We start from the raw sequence: 23,411 nt of genomic DNA on the forward strand, positions 1-23,411 counted from the left end.
TGCTTCCAGGCTCTCTATTGCCATTTTCACACATTCTTGTTTTGGTAGGAGTACAATACATTTAAATCATGCTTTCTGATTCAGCAAGTTTTAATTTGGTAATATGAATAAATAAATTACAGGCTTTCCGTGTCCTCATTCCAGTAATGACCAAGTTGATGTGGAAGAGGTAGTATAATTTAGGAGATGTTCTTGATGATAATTTATTCATTATTTGTTGATATTTTTCTTTCTTCCAGCTTTAATGGTGTTGCAGGAGTATTTTTTCCAGAACAGAAACTGTTATGTTTGCATTTCTGTGAACTGTAATGCAGTGTAATACTGAAATTTCTTCAGGAATTACTCTAAAACCCAAACACAGAACAATCTTACTTTTTGGCAGGGGATATAGTGAGCATACTATACTGTTTCTTTCTGTATGTGCAGCATTATATCACTGTGTTTTGGGTTATTACTGCTGGTGCTAGATTTTTAACCTTGGTAAAACACTAAAAACTCAAAGTTTGTGATACAATCCAATATAATTAGTATTTCTCACCTTAATTGGAATAATTCAACATTAATTACATATTAGGCCATTGAAAATCCTGGTATCTACAGTTAATAAGAAAAAAAAAGTGATAGAGTCTGCCAGTATGTGATACTCCATCTGTCTACTGTATTCTGACGTAGCACATAACTTTGTATTGCGATTTAAGGTGTTTTTTTCATTGTAGACTTACATTAAATACTGAATATGGTCTCTTAGATCCTTAGTGATGTTTTTTATAGAAGAGTGATTTGGTTGGATTTAGTGCACTTTACAAAGAAGTACACTTTACTCTTTTCAGTCTATACATAACTTTTTGTTCCAATTCCTTTCTATATTGCTAACAAAATAACTTTTGATACAAATACATTTCTTAGTCTTTGAATCTGTTTATTTACTACTGGAGGCACTCAAACTCAGTGTATTTGGCTATTTTAGTGAGTTCTTTCATATATATGACAAAATAATTCCTTTTCGGTATAGAACGTAATTTTAAAACATGTAGATAATGCCATCTAGTTGGGCTATCACTGCAGTGTAATTTGTGCAGAGCAGTGTCCTGCCGCAGAGTTGCACTGAAAGGAAAGCTCTGACTGTGGTGCTTGCAGTAGTAGTTTCCAGACTTTGATCTCTGGTCAGATGGGGGATCATGAAAGGGTACTGCCCTTTAAAGTGCTTTCAATTGAATCTTGGATTATACAAATACCATGAGGCTAATTAATGTTGATCCAAGAAAACTCTTAACGGGTAAGAGATTCCTTTGGTGTCGGTCGGTTCTGTTCCTGGAAATGTTCCTGGTACCCAACTGGAGATTTACAATATGAAAAGGCAGTAAAACAAGCACAGAAGGATGAGATGACAATGTCATGTGTCCAAATAATATGACAACTAGCTTATAATAATATTTTATTGAATAAGTCCATTACAAATTTCTAATACAGCTTTTCGAACAAAATGCAAATGGTTGTGGAAATACAGGCAGCCAGGCACAAGAGCTTTACAGAGCTGTCACCCTGCATGGATGTAAGCTAGGGGAATCCAGGTGTTTCGTTCTAGATGGAGGAAGATTAATGAAGGGAAGAATGAGAGTGCTGACAATGATAGTGCTGCAACAGTGGCAGTGAAATATTGAAAATTCTCTTTTTTCCTGCTCTAATGTCTTCATTATATTTTGTGGATGACTTTGTGATTTAGTTGGATCTTTTACAAATTGATCAAGTGACGAAATATGAAATCCAATTATGTTCAATTGCATTATATACCAAGAGTTCTTTCTGGACTATGTTCTTATTATTCTTAAATTATTCTCATACTCAGGTACTGTCCTGTGTTACTACTGTCTTTGTGTGCATAAAGGTAAAGCACAACTGAAAACTGCTGCAGTGTTCATTGGATTTGTGTCTTCTTTTCTAAATGGTTCATTATAAATATGGGAAACTACTTCTTGAAAATTCCATTTTAAACTAAGCAAATAATGCAAATTCTTCCAGACTCAATGCATTTTATGCAATAAACCACTCACTATTTATTTTGTTATTAGCTGTATTTATCTAATCTGTCTCTTCTGAATGTGTTTATCATACTTCCCTGGCTAACCCAGCAAATATCATATAAATTTAAAAACAAAAAACAAAAGATTAATATAGAAGGACAAATTATAAGATGATAGTCCAAAGACTTGACTCTTTGTTCCTTTTTTTTCCTTATGTTTTACTGACCAGTGACAGATTTCAGATTATGCTTGACTGATGTTTCTTGATGAAAAAGACTTTCTAACTAAAGGGCTGAAGGCCTGTGAAGGTAATGGGTGTTATCTGGGAACATCTGCACATAAATCCAGGTTGCCATGCCTTCTCTCCTTGTGCAGACTCTAAAAAATGGAGTGGTGATACATTTCCTTGGTCTCCCTGCTGTTGTCCCTTCCGCAGTTCAAGGACCCCTGTGCCCATGAGAAAAGCCTGGCATTTTGAAGGCTAATGGCTGCGGTAGTAGCCAGCAGCCAACTGAAGCACAGACAAGTTACAACTTCCCTCAGTATTGCAGAAAAGTGAGAGCTTCACATGGATTTTCAGGGAACTTGAGGAATGAGAAAGGAGCTCACTCCTTGCTTTTTGTTCTTTCACAGGAAATTGTTTCTTTTGGCTTCAGGTCATGGACTCTTGCCAATTCCTCGAGGACATCCTGGACATCTTAAGTGGTGAATTTAAATATGCAGAATAGAAAATTACTAGTTAAAGGAGTTTTCATTTTCCTGCAGTAATAGGATAATGTTTGTGTAATTGAAATTATACAGAAGAGTGACATTAGCATCCTTCCACTTGGATATTTTTTGTCTGCCCTGGTAAGGGAGGCAGTAAGGCAGTGGACACAGCTCAATCAAGTGCCTATCTTTCTTAATTTTAAATGTCCTGCTCAGTTCTAGGGTTTTTTAGTCAGCATTCACTGACTAAAATGCAGCTTTTGGGACAAACAACCTGTATGAAATGTTCAGAACTGGCTATTAAATGTGAATAGGAACATTTTCTCCTGTTTGCATTGTCTACTTTGTGAAGCTCTGCAAAAATTTATCTAACTATCCATAACTGAATCAAGAAATGAAATTAATTTTTAATGAAGAATTTATGGCAGAATTTCTTAGGTGACTGGAGAGATATAATGATACAATTTTGCGAAACTATACTGATTAACATTAAATGAAAAGGAATCCAGTCTAAAAAAAACAAACAACAAACCTACACATTCAAGAGCTCAGGAATGTCCATTAATAAAAAAAAAAATGATAACTTAGACTATATTTGAGCAATACTGAGATAAATATCCCTATCAAATTATTTATTATAATTGATTAATATATTAAAATTTCAAAGTGTCACATTTTTCTCATTATGGAGTTCTTGAAGGCAATTTTTATAGCTTTTTACTTAGTTTTCTAATTTTAATTTTTTAACACATAACAGCATGAATTAATGAAGTGTTTTAGGCTTTACCTGCGCTGTGCAGAAACGCTATATAGTTATCAGCTGTCACTCATATGAAAGATTTCTTTTAATATGTTGCATTGGATTGCAATGTTGAGTTGGGTAGTCATTTTAACCTGCTTCTTCACAAAGTATCTTTTTGATTCTACTATACATATTCTTTGAAATATAGCTCTTTATATCCATTATCAGAAATCACACTATTAAATTATAAGTCCCCAATAAAGGTTTTTTCTTCATTAATCATTCAATTTTTTTTGCTACAAATCATTTGTTGTATTAATCATTCAAGTTTTGTTTGTTACAAGCCATTTTGGTAGCCTTTTATTTGAACCTAAATATTACCCATGTGTGCAAATTTTAAGTCCATTGATTCACCTTGTCCTTTAGTCCACCTTCCTCTTTCCTTTGTTTTCCCTTGGAGACTGTTTAATTGTGTACTGTCAAACCAGCGAAGCCTGTGTAAAAATTTAACTTGTTAGAGAAAGTTGAACTAGTTACTTCAGTAGGGGCAGTAAAATGCCTTTACAAGACTCTTATGGCTGTGATGTGGCTGGTAGCACTTACTCTCATGGATACCCTGGTGCATGAACTTATGTCCAGTGTTGTGCAGTCCTGTGGAAGGAGTGGAATGCAAGGAATGCTGGGACACACTTAGAAAGGGAGAACATGGTGAACTGGGAACACAAGAAAAGGTTTTATATGAGGATATTGGATAGAAATCTTTTTAAAACCAAGCAAGATCAGTTTTGCTGCTCATGGAACCATTTAATTCACCAGGTCACTTCAGATTTTTCAGATTTAGCAACATGTATAGAATAAATAAATTCCACTATGCACTCCTTTATCAAACTGACTTCTGAATTTCTCCAAGAAATAAAAGTGATTTTGGGAAGTTGGTTTTCCTTTAACTTTGGTGACTTTGTTTTCAGTGTGTCAATATCAGAGAATGATGATTATTGTACTTGTATATAATAGTTGCTAATCTGTTTGTAGTTACCTAGGATGTCCTATTTGCTTATGCAAATAGGGCAACAGTGTGCTTTCAATAGTCATTTGGAATTTTCCTGCTATTCCATGATTTGTTAATTAACATCAGTGGCCTGAGGTGTTGTGAGCTGCATTCTATTGCTATCTGATGGCAACTGTCATAATTTTAAAAGCCTATCTTCATTCTGGTTTTATTTTACTTTCTCAGATTTTTACAATTTATAAAGTCTGAATTTTCTGATTACTAATGATTTTCTTATCTTTCAGGATTTTTATTTTTTTCTATCTTTAATGGCTACTTTGCCAAGATATGCTTTAATCTTATTTTCTTGCTTATGCTGTTCTTTTTTAGTTCTTTTAGTCCTTGACCTCTCACATCTGTGCTTGTTAGGCTGGTGATCTGCCATTTATTTGCATTTTGTCGCTGATGTTTCTTTCAGCATCCTTCCCCTTTCTATTCATTTGTTCTCTCTGTTGGACCTTAGCTTTGTGAACAGTCCATCAAGTGGGGTGCAAAATTACAGAACAGGGCCTCTGAACACTCTGAAGTATTTTATAGCCAATTAATTCACTCATGTACTTTCAGAGGGTATATTCTCTAGCATAAGGCTTGTTCTTCCGTAAGTACAGTTTGCTCCTAAGGTTTGTTCATTTTTGTCTGTCCTTATTCTTTCAGTACTGATATGACCCACAAACTTCTAAACAATTCCTATTGACACACACCACATTTCCATCTCTGGCTGGAGGCATGGTTGCTTCTGCTCTGCATGTGCCCCTGCTACTTCCCACAGTCTGCTGGGACTTGTCATGGTCCAAAAGCCCACTTGAGATCCTGCAGGCAGAGCGTGGTGGAGGTCCCCCTGTCTGGCACACCTGGCTAGGCACTGGTGGCCTGTGCAAAGCTGTTGATTTCAGGAGTAGACCTGGATTTCAGTAGTGCTCTTGTTAAATCCTGAGTACGTATTTAAGTGGTTTGCTGAGTTCAGTCTTGAGCAAGTTTTGAGTCACTGAAAGGTCACCTATTTTGTTAGATCACCTATTTTTTTTTACAGGCAGCCTTATTTTCCCATTTGATGTAAATACATTCAAATTGTAGTAGTTTTTGAGACAGTGACAGCTCTTCATTCTAGCCTTTATGTGTATCCCCGTAAGAACTGAAATAATTACAGTGATTTTACAAATTTGCCTATGTATCAGTATGGAAAGATTTCTACTTGACTGTAAAACCTGACCTTACTATGGTTAGTGTTATTTAAAATTTATGATATCCACTTTGTTTTTAAATTAATCCCCTAAAATGGTTTAAAATACATTTGTTGACACTCACTCAATCTGACCTCCCATCTGACCCACCCCAGTAAGCCACTGTTATGTTATAATTAAGCTACTGAAATAAATCCATGAGACTGCTTTGCAAAATTCAGATATTCATGCAGCATTTATGCTGTGCCTTTATGTTCTTTTTGTGGGATGATGACTAAGGACTTGGCCAAGGTCTAAGGCTTTCTGTCTGCACCATACACTTCATTTTACATTATCTTTGTGGATGGAAATGTGCATAGTTGATGTTAAAAAAGGCTGACTTGGCTGAAGGATGAGGTCCTGTGGGGACAGGATGCACCTAAAATATGATGAAAATTTGGACATGAGCCAGAAGTGTTCAATTGCAGTCCAGAGAGCTGACCACACCCTGGGCTGCATCCAAAGCAGCCTGGCTAGGAGGGCAAGGGAGGGGATTCTGTCCCTCTGCTCCACTCTGGTGACACCCCAGCTGGAGTGCTGCATCCACCTCTGGGGTCCCCAGCACAAGAAAGATGTGGACCTATTAGAGGAAGTCCAGAGTGGGGCCACTTGGCAATATCCTTGGCAAGATCCTTGGAAAGGTTCACCTGGAAATCCACGACCGACTGTGATAGACAAGAAAGCATTTGGAAGTACTCTGCAATGATTTATATTGTGGAAATTTCACCTGACTGACATCACAGTCATCCCTAATGAAGTCATTGGATTGGTGGATGGGGGTCTAAGAGTGGATGTTTAACTTGGATATAGCAAATTTTTTGACACTGGCTCCCATTATATTCTCATAGACAAGTTGATGGAGTATTTACTTGATGAATGGGGAGGTGCAATTTAAAACTGACCACAGTAAAAATAGTTATGATCTGTGGCATGAAGTCCAAGTTGACGATGGTCACTAGTGCCATAGTGAGGAAATCAAAAATCCAGTACTGTTCATCATCTGATGACTTGGATGTTGGGACAGAGAAAGCCTTCAGAAAGTTTGCAGATGGTACAAAACTGGGAGGACTGGCTCATAATATCAGATGGCTGTGCTGCCTTTCAGGAAGACTGGCACTGGCTGGAGAATAAGTGCACAGTCGGGGAGTTCAAGACAGGGTAGTGCACAGTCATGCACCTGGCAAGGAATAACTCCAGACACAGTAGAGGCTGACAGGGTGGAAAGCAACTTTACAGAAAAGGTCACCAAATTGAGCTGAGCCAGCAATTCAGCCTTGTGGCTAAAGGCAGCAGCTCTCTCAGCTGCATTAGCCAGAGCATTGCCAGCAGGTGGATGGAGGTGATCCTGCCCCTCTGCTCAGTACTGCATTGTGAGACAGCATCTGGAATCCTGTCCTGTCCTGTGCTCCCCATTGCAGGAGGGCTATGGGCATGCTGGAGCAAGTCCAGCAAAAGCCCAAACAGATCAAGGGAGCATCTGACATATGAGAAGAGGTTGAGAGAGCTGTGACTGTAGAGCTAAAGAAGAGAAGGCTCAGAGCAATCTTACCAACGTGGAAGAATTCCCAGCTGGCAGGTGCCCATGAAGACTGTGCCAGAACGTTCTCAGAAGTGCTGACTGAAAGAGGCAATGAACAAAAATTGGAACACTGGAAATTCTGTTGAATGAGAATTATTTTTTATTTTTCAAAGTGAGGGTGGTCAAACACTAGAAGAGGTCCCACACTGGTTTATCCAAGATTTCCATCATTGGCAATACTCAAAACCTGATTGCACATGATCGTGAGCAAAGCAGCCTGGTCTAGTGGGAGATGTTTCTGCCCATGGAGGGAGGGGTTGGGATTAGATGATCTTTAAGGTCCATTCCAACTCCTTAATATTCTGTGATTCTATGATTTGCACAGGGCTTTGAATTAGATGGTCTCCAGAAGCCCCTTCCATCTTTAGCCCTTCAGTGTTTCTGTCTGAGTGTTTTCCTCTAAGTTTGAGAATTTTTTTATTAAGAGTACAGTCTCAAACAAACAAAAAAACTCTTTGTGAGAGCAGAAAAATTAATATGATTAGCATTTCCATGCTTATAATAATGACCAGATTTCAGAAAAAAAAGAGCCACACTGTTTTTGTTTTAATAATTGATCATTCTGTAAAAAATAAAACAAACCCTAGCACAATCAGGAAAACAAGCAATAAAAAAGGCTATTAATATGGTTTTTTTTTTTTTTACATATATTTAAGTAGATTACATGGTATAATTCTGATTGGGCTTTTTGTTGGTGGTCTTTTTTTTTTTTTTCCTTCTCTCTCTTTCATAATTTTTTTTTAACATTTCCATAGAAATCTATTCTATTGTTCAATTATATTTTTTCAAAGGTTCATGTACTGTCTGATTAGGTTTTCATTTTAATATTCAGTTTTCATTGTCTTTTTTTAAAACACAATTACTAGAGCCTCATCTGCGTGTGATTGTTTCTTCATTCTTTATCAACAAGTATTTTCACTGTATTATCCTGAAGTATTTAGTGGGTAATTTGGTCCTTGTTCTTCTGAGCTTGTCTTGGAAATAGTAGAAATTAAAACCCTACTACTTAGATATTTTTTAAGTGTCATTTTAATTTCTAAATGACAATGTTGTCTATGTTTATAGTTTGTTAATGTACCCTTTTCTTGTTCAGAAACTTGAAAAATTTATAATGAGTATGAAAACCAGCATAGTTTGGGGGGTCTTGATAGCAGCTGACAAAATGGTTTAGGTGAATTTTACGTAAGAAAACTGCAGAATCCTGAAATATGTCCTTCTACATTAATTTTTATAGTTATGGTAATAACTATGCTATGAATGTTGCAACTTGAAAAGCTGTCAACATTTGTGATAAAATTTAAACTAATTATTTTTACAATTAAAGCCTGACTTGACTGAGAGTTTTCAACTGACTTCAGTTTCATTGGGAATAAATTTAAATCCCTAGGATTTTTTTGAGCATTTGTGCTAGAATGCTGTTCCTCTTTTGTAAGAAGAAAATAATAGCTGAGTTTCAGGTACAAGCAATGGAGAGAGATTATCTAAGATTACTCCCAGGATTTTTAATGGCCCATGAACACCAGTGAAATCATCTGAACACAGAAAATGTATCCGTGTAGTACAGAAATCAAAGGAGGGTAACAAAGGCTAAAGTAAGCCTTTGACATTCATGTAATGAAGAGAACCTAAGCAGGAGCAGGGGAGGTGCCCTGTACTGCATCTTCTAATAAAAAAATCCTTATCTGCAAAACAGAAAATCCTGATATGTGATGCTTTATGTGCTATGGTGGTGCAAAAAAAAAAAAAAAAAAAAATAAACCCCAAAACAAAACAAAACCACCAAAAAGAATGCACAGTAAATTTCCAGCTGTAGGAATAGTTGTCTGTAACCAATATGCCACAGAAAAACTGCAACATTAATATTCTCACTGTTTATCCCCTTAACACTTCCATAGCAAAGCACATAGTTTTCTTGTTTTCTAGTGTGCAGAAAGTATGGCAGTATGTAAAAGGGATATAAAACACACATAACTATAGGTGTGGCAGTGAAAATGGGCTTTGGTAAGTAATGATTAGTGATCATTAAATTGGCTTATCCATCTTTGGGCTGGCACAAGATGAGAAGTAGTAGAGTGCAAAGGCACAGTTCCAAAAGTGGTCATGCCAGGATGCTGTGTGACAGTGGGAGAAGCAGTGGTAAACCTCAGGCAGGATCCTGTTTACCACCAACTGTGTTTTATGGCTTCTTGTTTAGCTGCACTTTCAAATATTGGATACCACGTTTGTTGCACACAGCTTTTGTAAATTTTGTTTACATTTTTCACACATTTTTGATACTCTCAGTAGAGCTAGTATGTCAGATCCTTTTATGGATTAGTAACCTATTTGATCATTCCTGCAAAAGATAGATGTGTTTGTCAGTGGGCAGCTACTCTTTTACTTAAGCACACAATTTCTAGAAATTACCTTTTTTAATATTAATTTTCTTTCATTTTTTCTGTTCCCCTTTATTACTGTTAATTTCTCTTACTGTTTTCTGTTCTTATTTTAAATCTTCTCTTTCTCTTCCCTAACTAAGCTTTATTATCTCAAGAACTATTCTGTCATTTCACATCCATACTTCTACTCCTGCTTTCCTACACAAAATACAACCATGTTTCTTACCCTGCCAACTTGACTTGTATACTTGCATAAAACTGTGAAACTGTATTGATAGTGTATTTAAGGTCATGCACCTTTTCTGAACACTGGCCTTTCATAAATATGCTTCAAATATACACAACAAAGGAATTTGTATTCTCAGTGTCTCATCAACAAAATATTTGTACACTCATGGATGTTACTTCCTTCAGCCTTTCCATGTGAAATACCACCAGGATAAACTGACAGGAGTTCTGCCATTGTACTGGTATGACTTCATGATGCTGTTGATGCTGTCTAGAAAGGAACAATTAAAATTTCTGTTTTCTCTTCCTTTAACTGTCAGGGTTTTGTCTATTTCTGAGTCTGTTTTAGTTCTTTGGTTCCAGGTTCTGAACTTAAAATAAATCCCCTCAGTCCCATCCTTTTCTCCTGCCATTTCTTAGGATAGGAGTTTGCTTGTGTTGTTCTGGTGAATACCTTTCTGGGACAGGAGGGTTATCATAAGATTTCATGAATCCTTGGGTTAAAAATTCTAGTGTCACTTTGCCAGCTGACTTGTGTTTAATGCTCCACCTTGCTAAGCACTGATTGCTGCTTACTTTATGCAGGAGCTCTCTTTTCCTGTTGCAGCATGTGCTGGAGAAGCTGGTGCTCCTCTCCTTGGGTGCCTGCTCCCCCCACGCTGTCAGGCCCAGCAGAGGTCCTGCCCAGGCCCTTACTGTGCCCTGCTGACCTACGAGTCCATCAGAGCTCGCTCAGCGACCTTTGCCGTGCTCTGCAGTGGGTGATACAGACCAGCTTTGCCCCCAGCCTGCGGGAATGAGACCTTCCATGTGGTGTCAGTCAAATACTGTGGCAGTCCAGTGCTCTGTGACCAGCAGCATCAAGGGACAGATGACAGTGGACAGATGATAATGGATAAAATTAAATTCTGCTGCACATTAATTACTCTGAAATACAGATTTTTGGCAACATTTTATCAAAGCCCTTAAAATGTCCAGCTCTTTTGTCAAGCATCTTACTTTTTAATTATTTTTACTCAGAATTGTTTGATTGTCTCCTACCTAGTTTCCTTTCCTAGTTTTATTTTTGTTCTTTGATGCATGCATCCAAATGTGTAAATGCATCTCCATAGGCTTAAGTCAGATGGTTACAGGGGCAGAGTATCAGTCAGTTGCATGTACTGGTTGTCGATCAGCAAATTATTGAAATTTAGAAAGATATGAAACAAGTTTTATATACAGCTGCCAAAATCAGACTTAGCATCAGTTCTAGATTTTTTTTTCTTAGTACTGATATTCTTTTTTGTCTTGATGTTAGTGAGACTAGACCGTATATGCTTTAAATAGCAGTTTCTTTGAATTCTGGACAAACATTCATTCATCCTAGACCATGTCTCTTTTTTAAATGAGAGCTGAATCTGTATCTCCACTTGCTATTTTTGATTACATGTTTTCTTGCTTTTGAAAAGGGGTTTAGAATACATATTCTCCATCTTAAGATATCTTTGTCTGAAGTCTGAATTCAAATAAATTATTATATACTTAAATTACCTGCAGTTTTTATTCATTTACTGGGTATTGCAAAAATACTTCAGTTTTTCCTAGGCTTCCTGTATCTTCTGTACTATTTTCTTTATATACTTCCAGTTTCTGAAGGATAACTGCTTAAGATCTTGAAACTGGTTATATATTATTATTTTTGTTCTGGTTGTTGTTTTGTTTGTTTGCTTTGTTTTTGTCTTCTGCAGAAAGCTTTAGTACTATTTTCCTAGTTGAACTTGTTTTCTTTTCCAACTTTTTCAGAAATTAAGCAGTTTAATATGGCTTTCTTCTTGGGCCCCACCAGGGTAAGATTCATAGTATCAGGAATAGAAATTTTCACATTAATTTTCACATTAGTTTTCTGATAATCTGTTTCTTAAATAATCTCCGAAGGGAATGCTGTGGGTTTTTTTCCAGCTATTGCTAAGTGGTTTATTTTGAAGTGTGAAATTTATGCTTTCTTGTTTGACAGGTAGGAAACTGCTGTAAGCATAGGAGCATCTTTATATTCTGAGGTTTTATATTCTTTATATTCTTTATATTCTTAATTCTTTTACTTAAAGATAGTATCTAAATCAAAATAAAACTAGGCAATTTTTCTAATAGTTTGAACCCTGGCAATTTTCTGTATTAGAATTTCTATTAGAACATATTTAACTATATGTCTCTATTAGCATTTGTTAGAGTTTCAAGAAGGCAATTGTTATTCTGACATGACATTCTGGAAGTTGATTTTTTCAAATGTGCAATACAGAATTCAAATATTTGTGTCTGGTGTTTTGAGAGGTGCATGAGAATGACAACAATCAATCATATTAGCTCATGATATACTGAGCTTGCAGTAATTAAACAAGATATTAGTGTTTACTGGTTAAAATCACAGATATTGTGAGCAAGCTGTTAATCACTTTTCTTGCAAGGCTAATGTTATTAGCAGATATGTATCCCTAAGGCTGTTTTTGACTATTGAATAGGTTGTGATGTAAGGAACAAAATAGACTTTTAAATTTTTTATATTGAGAGCATCTTTTCAAACTTCTGTTACTTTGAGTATGGCCCTTGAAAATTTAGGGAAAATTATTTTGAGTTGTTAGAAAGTGGTATTGTCATGCTGCAGTTAAAATCTTCTAAAGACTTGTAATGCTAATACACCTTTTACAACTGTGTATATTGAAATGTCAATCCATAATGTTGTTATTAATAAATGCAAATGTAAAAACAAAATCTTTATCAAAACAATATTATAAAAGGTGCAAATTTCAGATGTAATCAATGCTTTTGGGAAAAATTCTCTCAAATGTTTCCTAATTATGTAGTTTAGACCATCTTTATTTCTGATGCTGATTCTTATCAAAAAGTGCATTTAAAATTTACAGTACATTTTTATTCAGTATCTTTATTGTTAATTGACTTACAAGAGAATCAATGATGTCCATCAGATAATATTCCACTGGCTTTGTTGTGAATCACCTTTTTGAAAGGAGTTATCAGAAATTTGTGATTTTCTTCACTGAGAATGATTGTGAACATTATGAAAATATGAAATGGAGTTACAGATCTAATAAAAATGCATGATCTATTATCAGTCTTGAAAAATGGTATGACAAATATAAGTACTTTTACTAGCTTCTTACTGAGGCTATAAAGCAGTTTTGGTATGTTTCCTGCAATTTCCTGTGCATTTGCTTGTGGGTGTGTTTATTTTGAATAGGAGCTGAAAGAAGCTGTGTATGTTCCCAGTACATCATAGAAGTTGGGTAGCTGTTAGATCAGTTTGATTGTATATTATTCTAGTTTAAAAGGTGGGGGTTTTTATTGATTTTGTGATACTAAAAATAATGCAGTGTTAAAAATTAACATTGGCAGTTTCTTTCCAACTGGAATGAAATTCCAACTTAACTTGGTTTTATCTTAATTTGAAATATTTCCCTTCAGACATGAGCAGTAGTGTATGGGCTGGACCACTGGGGCAGCCACAAGTTTCATCATCTGAAGCAGTGTTGGTGTTGGTGATGGTGCTGTTTCCCAGGTACAGGGCTTCTCCTATGGGAAGGAAGGCAGAAGCAGCTGCTGGTGGACTACATGTGGGGTTTCGTGTGGAGGGTATGAAAGGGGGATTGTGACCCCTGCCATGACTGTAGATGGTTCTGAATTTGGACTCTGAGATGGGGTGGGCAGGACTGCTGGGCCTAATGGATGTAAAGGCACTGGTGCATCCTCTGTACATGGGAATTGGATACTGCTGAAAGTGGGCAGTAGTACTTTAGAGCAGAAAGATACCTGATAGTGACAATAAGCATGATGATTTTTCCCGAATTTTTTAAAATTAACATTTCTTTAATGCATTTATGTGTTAAAGAAACAGTTTTATTATGAACATTGTTATTGGTATTAGTAGTATTTTAGTTTAAGGAAACAAATATGTTTGTTTGCTACTTTGTTGTCATAGCCTTCCTCTAGATGGGCGGGTGGACCGCTGCTTCGATTCTCAGACTAGAGTTAGTGGTTAATGGGGAATCCTCTCTCTGGATTCCTGTGGCAAAGGACTGTTCTTCAGATGGGTCTTGTGACCCATCTTCTTTAACATTTTTGTCAGTGACCTGGAAGAAGGCCCAGAGGGCTTGGTTTTCAGGTTTGCTGATGACACTAAACTGGAGGGTTCAGTCAGTATATCATTGACAGACACCCAGGCAGGCTAACAAATAGACTAACTACCAAGATATTCAAGAAATCAATGAACTAAATTAATAACATCCAAGAGTGCCACATCCCACACCTCAAAACAAAGAGCCCCTGGCAGTGATACAGACAGGGGCCTGCATGTCTGGGGAGCAGCTCATATGAAGATTTTCAGGGGGTCCTGATGGGTAGTGAGTTATACCTCAGCAAGCAGCAGAGAAGTGAACATTATCCTGAGCTGTACTAGGAGGAGCACAACTAAGAGATTTAAGGGAAGAGATTGTCCCTGTCTACCCAGTGCTCGTTAGACTGTATCTAGGATACTGTATGCAGTTTAGATTCTCCCAGTATAAAAACTACATTTACAATACAGAGAAAGTTCACTGCAGAGTCACCAAGCTGACTGGGGCTGGAAGCACTTTCCCTGTGAGTGAGCTGGGCTTGTTCAGCCTGGAGACGGCTTCATCAGGACCTAAATGGAGCCTTTCCATGTCAATGAGGAGATCAAGAAGATGGAACCAGGCTCTTTGTACTTGTGTCTGGGTGGACAGGAGACAATAAGCAGAATTTGAAATGGGACACAATGAAAAGCTTTTCCTCATGAGGACAGGCAAGCAGTAGAGCTGGTTGCCCAGCAGTGGGGAATAGCCTCCATCCTTAGCAGCTTTCAGCTGGGCTGGTCAGAGAATTTCCTTGCTTTGGAGCTGAGCTTCATACCTTTCCAGATCCCTCCCTACATGTGACAGTAAAATTATGTTTTCTCTCCTTATACAGGAGTCTTGAACTACTCTTCTGAGATATGGGACAAATCCATACCATTTCTTCTCCACATTTTTCGAGATGCTTCTTCAGACTTGTTTACAGAGTCCCTCACCCTCACAGTATCGGGGAACCATAACCTATCCTCCAAATAGTCTGTTTAATGGCTTCATTATCATTATAGTCAGAATTTCTTAAAGGAAGGAGTACTGAGGTTAAGTATTTTTGTCTGCATTTGTGAAACAGTGTCATTAGATGTAAAAGTTGTAGTATGTTAAAGCTGAGAATAAGGATAACTGCATGTGCAATTACAGGGAGAAGTATACTCTGTAAGGGAGCTCTGTATGGCTGATTTCAGCAAGTTATAATTGATTTCTGTCTGCTTTTAGTTTTATTAATGGTTCTTTGTGTGTTTGCAGTGCTAATGGAATAATTGATTCTCTGTGTTCCACAGATACGTTATCGCTCTCACTATCTACTGCCTTATCCATTTGTCCCATGTTGGTCCATCAAAAAGTGTGTATTTGTGTACTTACTCAAGGCTCCTTAAGCCTGGAATTGTCTTTTCATCATGAAAGACATGGGCCATTTCATGGGACATTTCTTCTTAGAGTACAGTCATCTTTCAGATTAAGTGCTATGAAAATTATTTACAAATTTTGTTGTAAATGTCACTCATTCATTGTCAAGGCCCCGATGTGATAAACTTCTTCAGGCCTTCATAGTTATTTTTCACCCATCCTATGGCAGTAGCAAGTTGTTCGGTCCAGGTGTCCTTGTTAAGCCAGTCAGGTTTTCTCCTGGATTCAGAGGTTCATTCATATGCAAGAAGTCACATACTTTTGAATATTAGCATGAAATAGATCTAAAGGAGATTTTATTTTCTGGGATTTTGCCCTGTGAGAGGATTACCGGTAACATTTGGGCAGATGTTTTTTCAGTTTTCTCTCAGAATCCCTTAGCAATGGATGTCCATAATTTATCCAAGCAATCTGTTCAAGGACTTCCGTTTCCTCATAACCAGAATATATTCAAAGGAGGAGATTTCTGAATTATTTTTTTCCTGATTGCTCTATTTGTAATAGATTTTGAAGTACTTAAAACTGTTCCTGTGTTCTTGTATATGCTGTCTTGAAATGAAGTAACCTGAATTTATCTTGAATTACTTACACATCCTATTTTACTGATCTCTGACCACTTTTAATTTTTTTGGTTTCTCTCATGACCCTTTTCAGCTCATTACCTCTTTGATGTAGTGTAGCCATGAAACAACACTGACATAGTACTGTATAAAAGGAAACAATATACTAAAATGTATTAAATGCAACACTGGTGATGGATTACTTCATTAGCATGAAATTTTGTTCCCTCACATTCAGCAGTGTTTAAGGAATCTTCTCTAGTACCCAACTAAAGCACTTTACTTTTATTTGTACTGTCTTGTAAGATTGAGAAAAAACAAATCAGTAGGAAAGAAGGTGAAGAAAGCATGTGTTTGCCTTTATTGCAACAACAAAATATTGATGCCTATATTTTTCTGCCAATCCTCAGTCCTACATACCTCTTTCCATTCTATAAGACATGATGAAGAAGAGCTTTTGTTCTGCCATACTGATGACTGTTCTTCCTATAGTGTAACACCTTGCACTTTTTTTCCCTTTATATTTTATCCCATTTTAAATCTTTTTATGTTAGTCAAGGATATTTTAAATTTTAATTTCTCTGAGAAAGTATCTTTCTCTTTTGATCATGATAGGAAATGTGCTGTAGAAAACATAAAACCAGTTGTGAGAGAGAAAGTAGATTTGAGCCTGCTGTAATTTAGTGCTCAAGGCACTATGTGGGACTGCCTGAAGTTCTATTTCTCCCTAATCTTAAATGATGTAGGATAAAAATCGGTGACTCCAGTTCTTATGTGTCTTCAGCAAGTTTTCCCACTGTAAGTATATCACAGAGTTAATTTAATTTAAAAAATTGAAATTGGATTAGAGAATTTCATCACTAGACCTATGAGGTATAAATGTTGCTGAAAATGTATTAGTTTGGAAATATGATGTGGCATTTCCTTGGGTAAAAAAAAATATATATTGCTTAAATAATTTTATTTACAAATAAAGAAAGGTCATTTATGAATGAATTTTAGCAGATAAAATTGAACTGTAGTGCTGAGTGCTGTTGAAGCTGTGGATGTATTTATTAAGTACTAAGATCAGCAAATGGTGTTTTCTGTTGGAGAAAAAATGTAACTCGATGCAGAGGATTTTTTTTGCAAGCTATTTCAAAATAAAACAGCACTGAAGACAAGTATTTTATGTCAGTAAGACTGAAGTTTGTTGTAGAGATGTAGAGTATAAAAATGTGGTGAACCCCGACTCAGGGAAGAAATGATGATGTCTGGCTCTAGATCAGAAGGCTGAAGGATCTGCTTTATTAAAACTATACTATATTACATTAATATGCTATTTAAAGAGATACTCAACTATTCTACATACATACTTCTTAACTTACCTAGCTAACTAACTACCAAAACCCGTGATTCTCTGCTGAGTATCCGAGACGCAGCTGGATCCGATTGGTCATTGAACCCAAACAACCTTCACCAGAATCCAATCAAGCAATCACTTCAGGTAAACAATCTCCATTCCACATTCCACATGAGAAAAACAAAGCAGCAGAGCTAAAGATTGTTTTCTCTTCTTCTCTCTGTGCTTCTCCTGAGAGACAGAATTATGTCTCTCTGTCCAGAGAATGTGAAAGTCACATCGATGCCTACCTTGAAACATAATTTGCAACCGTGAGCTTTAAACTGCAAATATGGCACACTGAAAGCGTCCTGTTACTTTGAGTAGGGTCTCAAAACATTATGCTGAACAGGGAGTACTTTAAGGCAAATACACTGCCTAGAGTCCTGCTTAAGTAGTCAACAATAAAACTGATAAAAAGATTCATCTGCCATTCTAGCTTCCTCTGGAGAGGAATGTTTTCTGTGGTATTGACAGTCTTTGAGCTGGTTTGAGAAAGTAGGTTTCAGTGTTTTTTCTTTTTTTCCTAAAACAGAGCAGTGTCTATGCTTTCTTAAAAATCACAGCTGCTGTGATGCTTGTACTACTGATATTTCTCTTCCTTCCAACACATAGTGATCATGCACATGAACACCCACACACTCCTCTTCCTGAAGCCAGTGTCTCGAAAATCAACATGTAATTTCATCTTCTGCCCAAGTTAATTTAAATTTTTATTCCCCTACCTCTCAATGTAAGCACTGAAATCCTATTGAGAGGCAACTCCCTATGAACTTTCTGCATGCTTTTTATTATAAAGCATATGATCTCTAACAATATTATATCATTTTAGAGAGATATTTTGACTTTTTCAGTCCTCAGTTTTTTATATCAGTTACCTAGAATGGCCACTATATAGAGGGTTTTAAAATGAGAAATTGAGATGAATATAGCTAGTTAAAATGTGAGATATACATATACATGCAAAGATTAAGTTCTCTTGTAAGTTTCTTATTTGAAGAAACCCTTTGTCTGGACTGGGATTTGCCTGCTAGAGTTATGTATGCCATCTCTTTAACACAAAGAAAGAACAAGGGAATGTGCTGAACTTTGATGCGAAGCTATTTATAATGGTCAAAAAAAAGCCGACTTGAAAGGCTGAGAGAAATCCAGATTAATCTTATTGATTCTGAAAGCAAATAAGGTGTTGCTGCATGTCATCTTGGATCACATCAGCAGTTAGATGAAGTGTAGTGTAGGTATTGGATTTTAATAGTAATAGATGAGCTTCATTGGGACTTCAGTTGAAATAGTGTGATGGCAAATGCTAAGCTATTTAACAGGTCACTCTGCATATTTCATTTGTTACCTGATCATATGTTACAAATGAAAGTTCAAAGCTTTTTTCATTGGGATTCTTCTAAACATATGTAACAATTTCTAGCAAGAGAATTGTTCTGGGCGTAAGCTGTATAAAGAGTGCTCCAGAGCTCTATTCTTCCAGTGTTTCTGTAAAGCATGCTCTGGTACACAGCAAAAGTGAGAGTGGTCACCAATCCAGGTGGGACAGTGATGCTCAACATCTGAACAGCTGCAAAAATCAGGGACAGTGGGTTTTCAAGTCTGTAGTTCTGCCATTTGGAAGTACTTCCTGCTGGCAGCATGGCTTCTCGGCAGATGGTACTGGCATAGTTGTCATCTGTTGTCATTCACAAAAATGTATTGATAAGATATTCACACATGCTAAAAATGTGAAAAGACTCAAAGTCTTGGAAAAAATAAAGAAATGTTGGACGCTGAACAAGTGAGAATGATTAAGGCTTTATACCATGACTGAACTTTCTTTCCCTTAGACATAGCCAGTGAACACTGAATAGATTTGTCTTTCCACAATTAGACACTTATATTTGAGTTGTTATTTATATTTACCTTATAACTCAGAGAGCTATGATTCACTTGTTCCCTTCTAGATAGATGTACAAAAGAGATCAGATAGAATCATGCTTCAGAGGTGTCCGTTGGTCACCGCTGCCTGGACAGATTCTAAACAGCTGTCTTAGATGTGGATTTCTCCTACAAAAACAGGCTGAGAGAATTGGGGTTTTTCAGTCTGGGAAAGAGAAGGCTCCAGAAAGGCCTTAGAGCAGCCTGCCAGTATCTAAAGACACCTTCAAGAAAGCTGGAGAGGAACTCTTTACAAGGGTATGTAGTAATGGGACAGGGCAGAATAGCTTTAAACTGAAAGAATTTAAGTTACATATTAGAAATAAATTCTTCACATGATGGTAGTGAGGCACTTGAACAGATTGCTCAGAGAAGCTGTAGATGTCCCATTCCTGGAAGTGCTCAAGGCCAGGTTGGACAGGGCTTTGAGCAACCTGCTTTAGTGGAAGATGTTCTTCCAAGGTGTTGAAAGTAGATGATTTTTAAAGACACTCCCAGCCTAAGCTGTTCTGTGATTTCTGCACTGTAAACCTTTTGTAACATCCATTACAGGCTGAAGATACCTACATGTGGATGTCTGCTGACATGACCAATGTTTGTATCTTATTATAAACATGGAAATCTGCTCTTGCCTCCAGCTAGGAAAGGACCTGGATATCCTAAAAAGCCTGTGTCAGCTTTACGTGCTCAGAGGTCTTAGGATATGTCAGTGTCTTAAATGGCAGAAGTGACCTACATGGGGACAATTGCTTTGAGCCCAGGGATAGCCCAACCACATGAACAATTCACCTGAGCAACTGCTGTTGCTCAGAATAAATTTAATTGTTGTCTAGGCTGCATTTTCCGTTGCAGCATAGAGCTACACAAAATTTAAGTCCCTTAAGCTTAAGCTGATCCTGTTTTTGAAGACTGAAAGGTTTGATTGACAATCACCACAGATCTTTCTCCCTAATTTTATAGAAATGGAAATATTATTAAGATAATTTTTCATGTTTAATTTTATTTTAAAATCCCTCAAGTTTTCATTCAGTACGCAGGACATGTTTCTTCTTTAATTCCATTACTCTGGTTTTTATACAGTCTACCATTTAAAAAAACATAGATGAACAACTTGATTTTAAATCTTCTTTTAAAAACAAATACTGCAGCTAAAACTTAAATCATATTTTATTTTTCTTCACTTACATAAAGTGCAGTGCTGTGATGATGTTGTAATATACATGAGAAATTAATAAACAAATAGTACTTTTCAACATGATCACTCATTTCAGAGCAGGTGTTTTTATCTTCTGTGCAGTGACTGTAAATATCTGAAATTTCATTTGTCTGCATATTTTAACAAATAGCTGTAAGCAGTCCTAAAACCACAGTTTATGTTTGGAAAAGGAAATATCTGACTGAATGTCAGATATTCAAGGGAATATCAAGGTAAATTCAAGGTAATAATCCAGAAATTAAAATACAGTTTATTTTCTACTACTGATGAAGAAAACATTGTTTATACCAAATAGTTGACTATCCTATGGAGTTTAGTAGTTATTAGTCCAGTGATGATGTAACTTAAGAAATGTATATTCATCTTATCCTAAACAAAATAAATTCTGTAACAACTGGATTTAATTATGTTTTACAACATGAAACATAGTTTTCTACTGTAACAGAACTCTGTATCTTAATGGCAACTTTGATGAAGGGTACAGTTCTTTTTCTGACAGACTGGAATGAACATCTTTAAGACAGGAACAATATTTCACTTCCCCACTTCTTGCCAAAATATGTTATGTGTTCTCATAGCTTTATACATACCTATCTCTTTCTAATACATTTTCATAAGTCTTTGTATAAATAAAGTCAAACAGGACATCATTAATTGGCAACACTTATTTGTGTAACAATAAAATGGAGAAAATTTTGTAATTTTTTTTACTATTTGCATATTAATGTCTATTTCAAAGACCACTTATCCTGTATTTTCCAGTACAAAAGAGGTTTTTGTGTCTAATCCATTTGAAGACTGAAAAGCAGACCAGTTTTCTGCTTTCTGTACATAATGCTTTTTTGTATGCTTTTATTTATTGAATGGGATAGAGCTTGCTATTCACCATTATGAAATGTTCATATTCTTAAATTTTTGTGTATGCCTTTCTTTTTTGCAGACTAAAACTGGTATTGCATTGTTGTATGATGAAGTATCTGAAAATGCTTATGACATCCGACTGAAGCTTACAAAAGAGGTATTAACAATTCAAAAACAAGATGTCGTCTGTGTTAGTGGAAGTGATCACAGTGCAAATGTAAGTGCTTCTATATCCCTGTGCTTTTGGCTGCACACTTTAATGTCTTCTACAGAGGACACCTTATTGTATTGTAGTGCAAGAGATTTTATTGGGTAATGGAAATTGAAGTAATTATCAGTTGTTGGGTCTCCTGTGCTTACCTACATTCATAAGTATAAAAACCGCATTTTTGACCAGTGCTTACATAATTTATTATGATATTTATAATCTTAATAGAAGCAAAAAATGTCCATAAATACCAAAATTAAAGCATTCTTCCACCAAATATTTCTGGGCCATTAAATTAAGAGAGAAAAGAAAAAAGTGTTTCCCAGTGAAAGCATTTGAAGAGTAAAATGATGCACCAAAGTTTTCTTCATTTGTGTATCAGACGGGATGTCTGTTCAAGGGCATTGAGCTGACTGAGAGAATACTTGATGGGCAGTTATTTCACTGTAATTCTCTTTCAGGCACAGATGGAGCTTAATCAGTGCCAGCATGTATGTGGTGCTTTTTTTAACCAAAGTTCAGTTATGCTGCATTTTCAAAGCCTGTGGTGCCTCTAAGCTATAGAGGAATCTTCTGACATTACATATGGTAATGTCACTAGATAAACTGGTAACGTTTTGCATAAGCAGTACAGCAAAGGTGTCTAAGTTATCAACATCCCTAAGTAATGCATTTAATTTCCTCATATAAACAGTGTTCTTGAATTTGGAATACATATACTTAATTTAACTGAATAAAATCAATTTCATTAACTTTGCTGGTGTTTCTTAGAGTGCACAATTCATGGCAGCCTCTTCTGAGTGGGCCAATGGAGACTGTTTCTGTCTGCTTGTTATATTGCATCATGTAAACTTAAAATCTGGGACTTGGGGACATCAAGTGGGTTTGTGGTACTCTGCTAAGAATTAGAAGCAAAAAAGTTTATAATGGGTATAATGGGTATTTGTGTATGTATATGAGAATATGTTAGAGAGTTTGCCTCTATAATATGTAAATATTTAATTCCTGCTGCAGTAAATAATTAAATAATTTGTTTAATATCATAGATAAAATAATTTGAAATAGCTTTTAGCAATTTGAAACACTATGTACTTGTCCATGGAATTCTGTGGAACATGACTTGCTCTTTAAAATGTTTGAAAAGGTTGATCGGTGACAGGCATGTCCACTTCTGGTTGGTTTGCTGAGATAAGTAGAAGCCTCATTTATCAGCTTTGCATATACATTCTGCTTCACTGAGAAGCATGAAAAAACACTTTTTTTTTTTTTTTACCAGGCATTGCTGGTAATGCTGATGAGTTGTATGCAAACTAGTTGCAACTGTCATAGTAAAATATAATGAGACTTCAGTATATAGTGTCTGTGCATGTAATTATACATGATTGCTATGGACTTGATGGTGTTTAAATGCCTTGTGTAGGAATCACATAGAAGAAGAATCAAAATTCTATCCTACATAGTCCTAGGTTACTTCCCAAATGAATTAGCACAAGCTAAGTGCATCTGAAAAAATACTGCGAGAAAATACTGTATCAAATCTGTGTATGTATTGATCAACACCCAAAATACAGCAGGACGTCCCCACCCAACATTCTCAATCTCCAGTCTAAAGCAGTACAAAAACCTGCCCTGAGCAACCCAAGTCTGCCTCTTCCTTTTAGTATCGAGATTTGGGTTGATTTTGATGCCTTTTACTCCTACATTTTATGGGTACCCTAAATAGTATTTCCTGATAGAAGACAGGGCAAGGAGACAAGCTTTGATAATATTTAAGCAAATGAATTTTGAAATAAATTCT

General features: G+C 36.3%; 1 protein-coding gene across 1 annotated transcript in view; it reads left to right on the forward strand.

The window, feature by feature from the left end:
• The first annotated feature begins 6,687 nt into the window (after nt 1–6,687).
• Nucleotides 6,688–23,411, forward strand: part of SNTG2 (syntrophin gamma 2) — a 132,105-nt gene continuing 115,381 nt past the window's right edge. The window contains exons 1-5 of the mRNA XM_053973308.1: nt 6,688–6,790; nt 10,532–10,681; nt 13,381–13,548; nt 14,899–15,005; nt 21,485–21,622. Of these exons, the coding sequence (XP_053829283.1) occupies nt 6,688–6,790; nt 10,532–10,681; nt 13,381–13,548; nt 14,899–15,005; nt 21,485–21,622 (666 nt within the window). The remainder of the gene's footprint in view (nt 6,791–10,531; nt 10,682–13,380; nt 13,549–14,898; nt 15,006–21,484; nt 21,623–23,411) is intronic.

Source organism: Vidua macroura, chromosome 3 (genome assembly GCF_024509145.1).
Source record: "Vidua macroura isolate BioBank_ID:100142 chromosome 3, ASM2450914v1, whole genome shotgun sequence".
Lineage (NCBI taxonomy): Eukaryota > Metazoa > Chordata > Aves > Passeriformes > Viduidae > Vidua > Vidua macroura.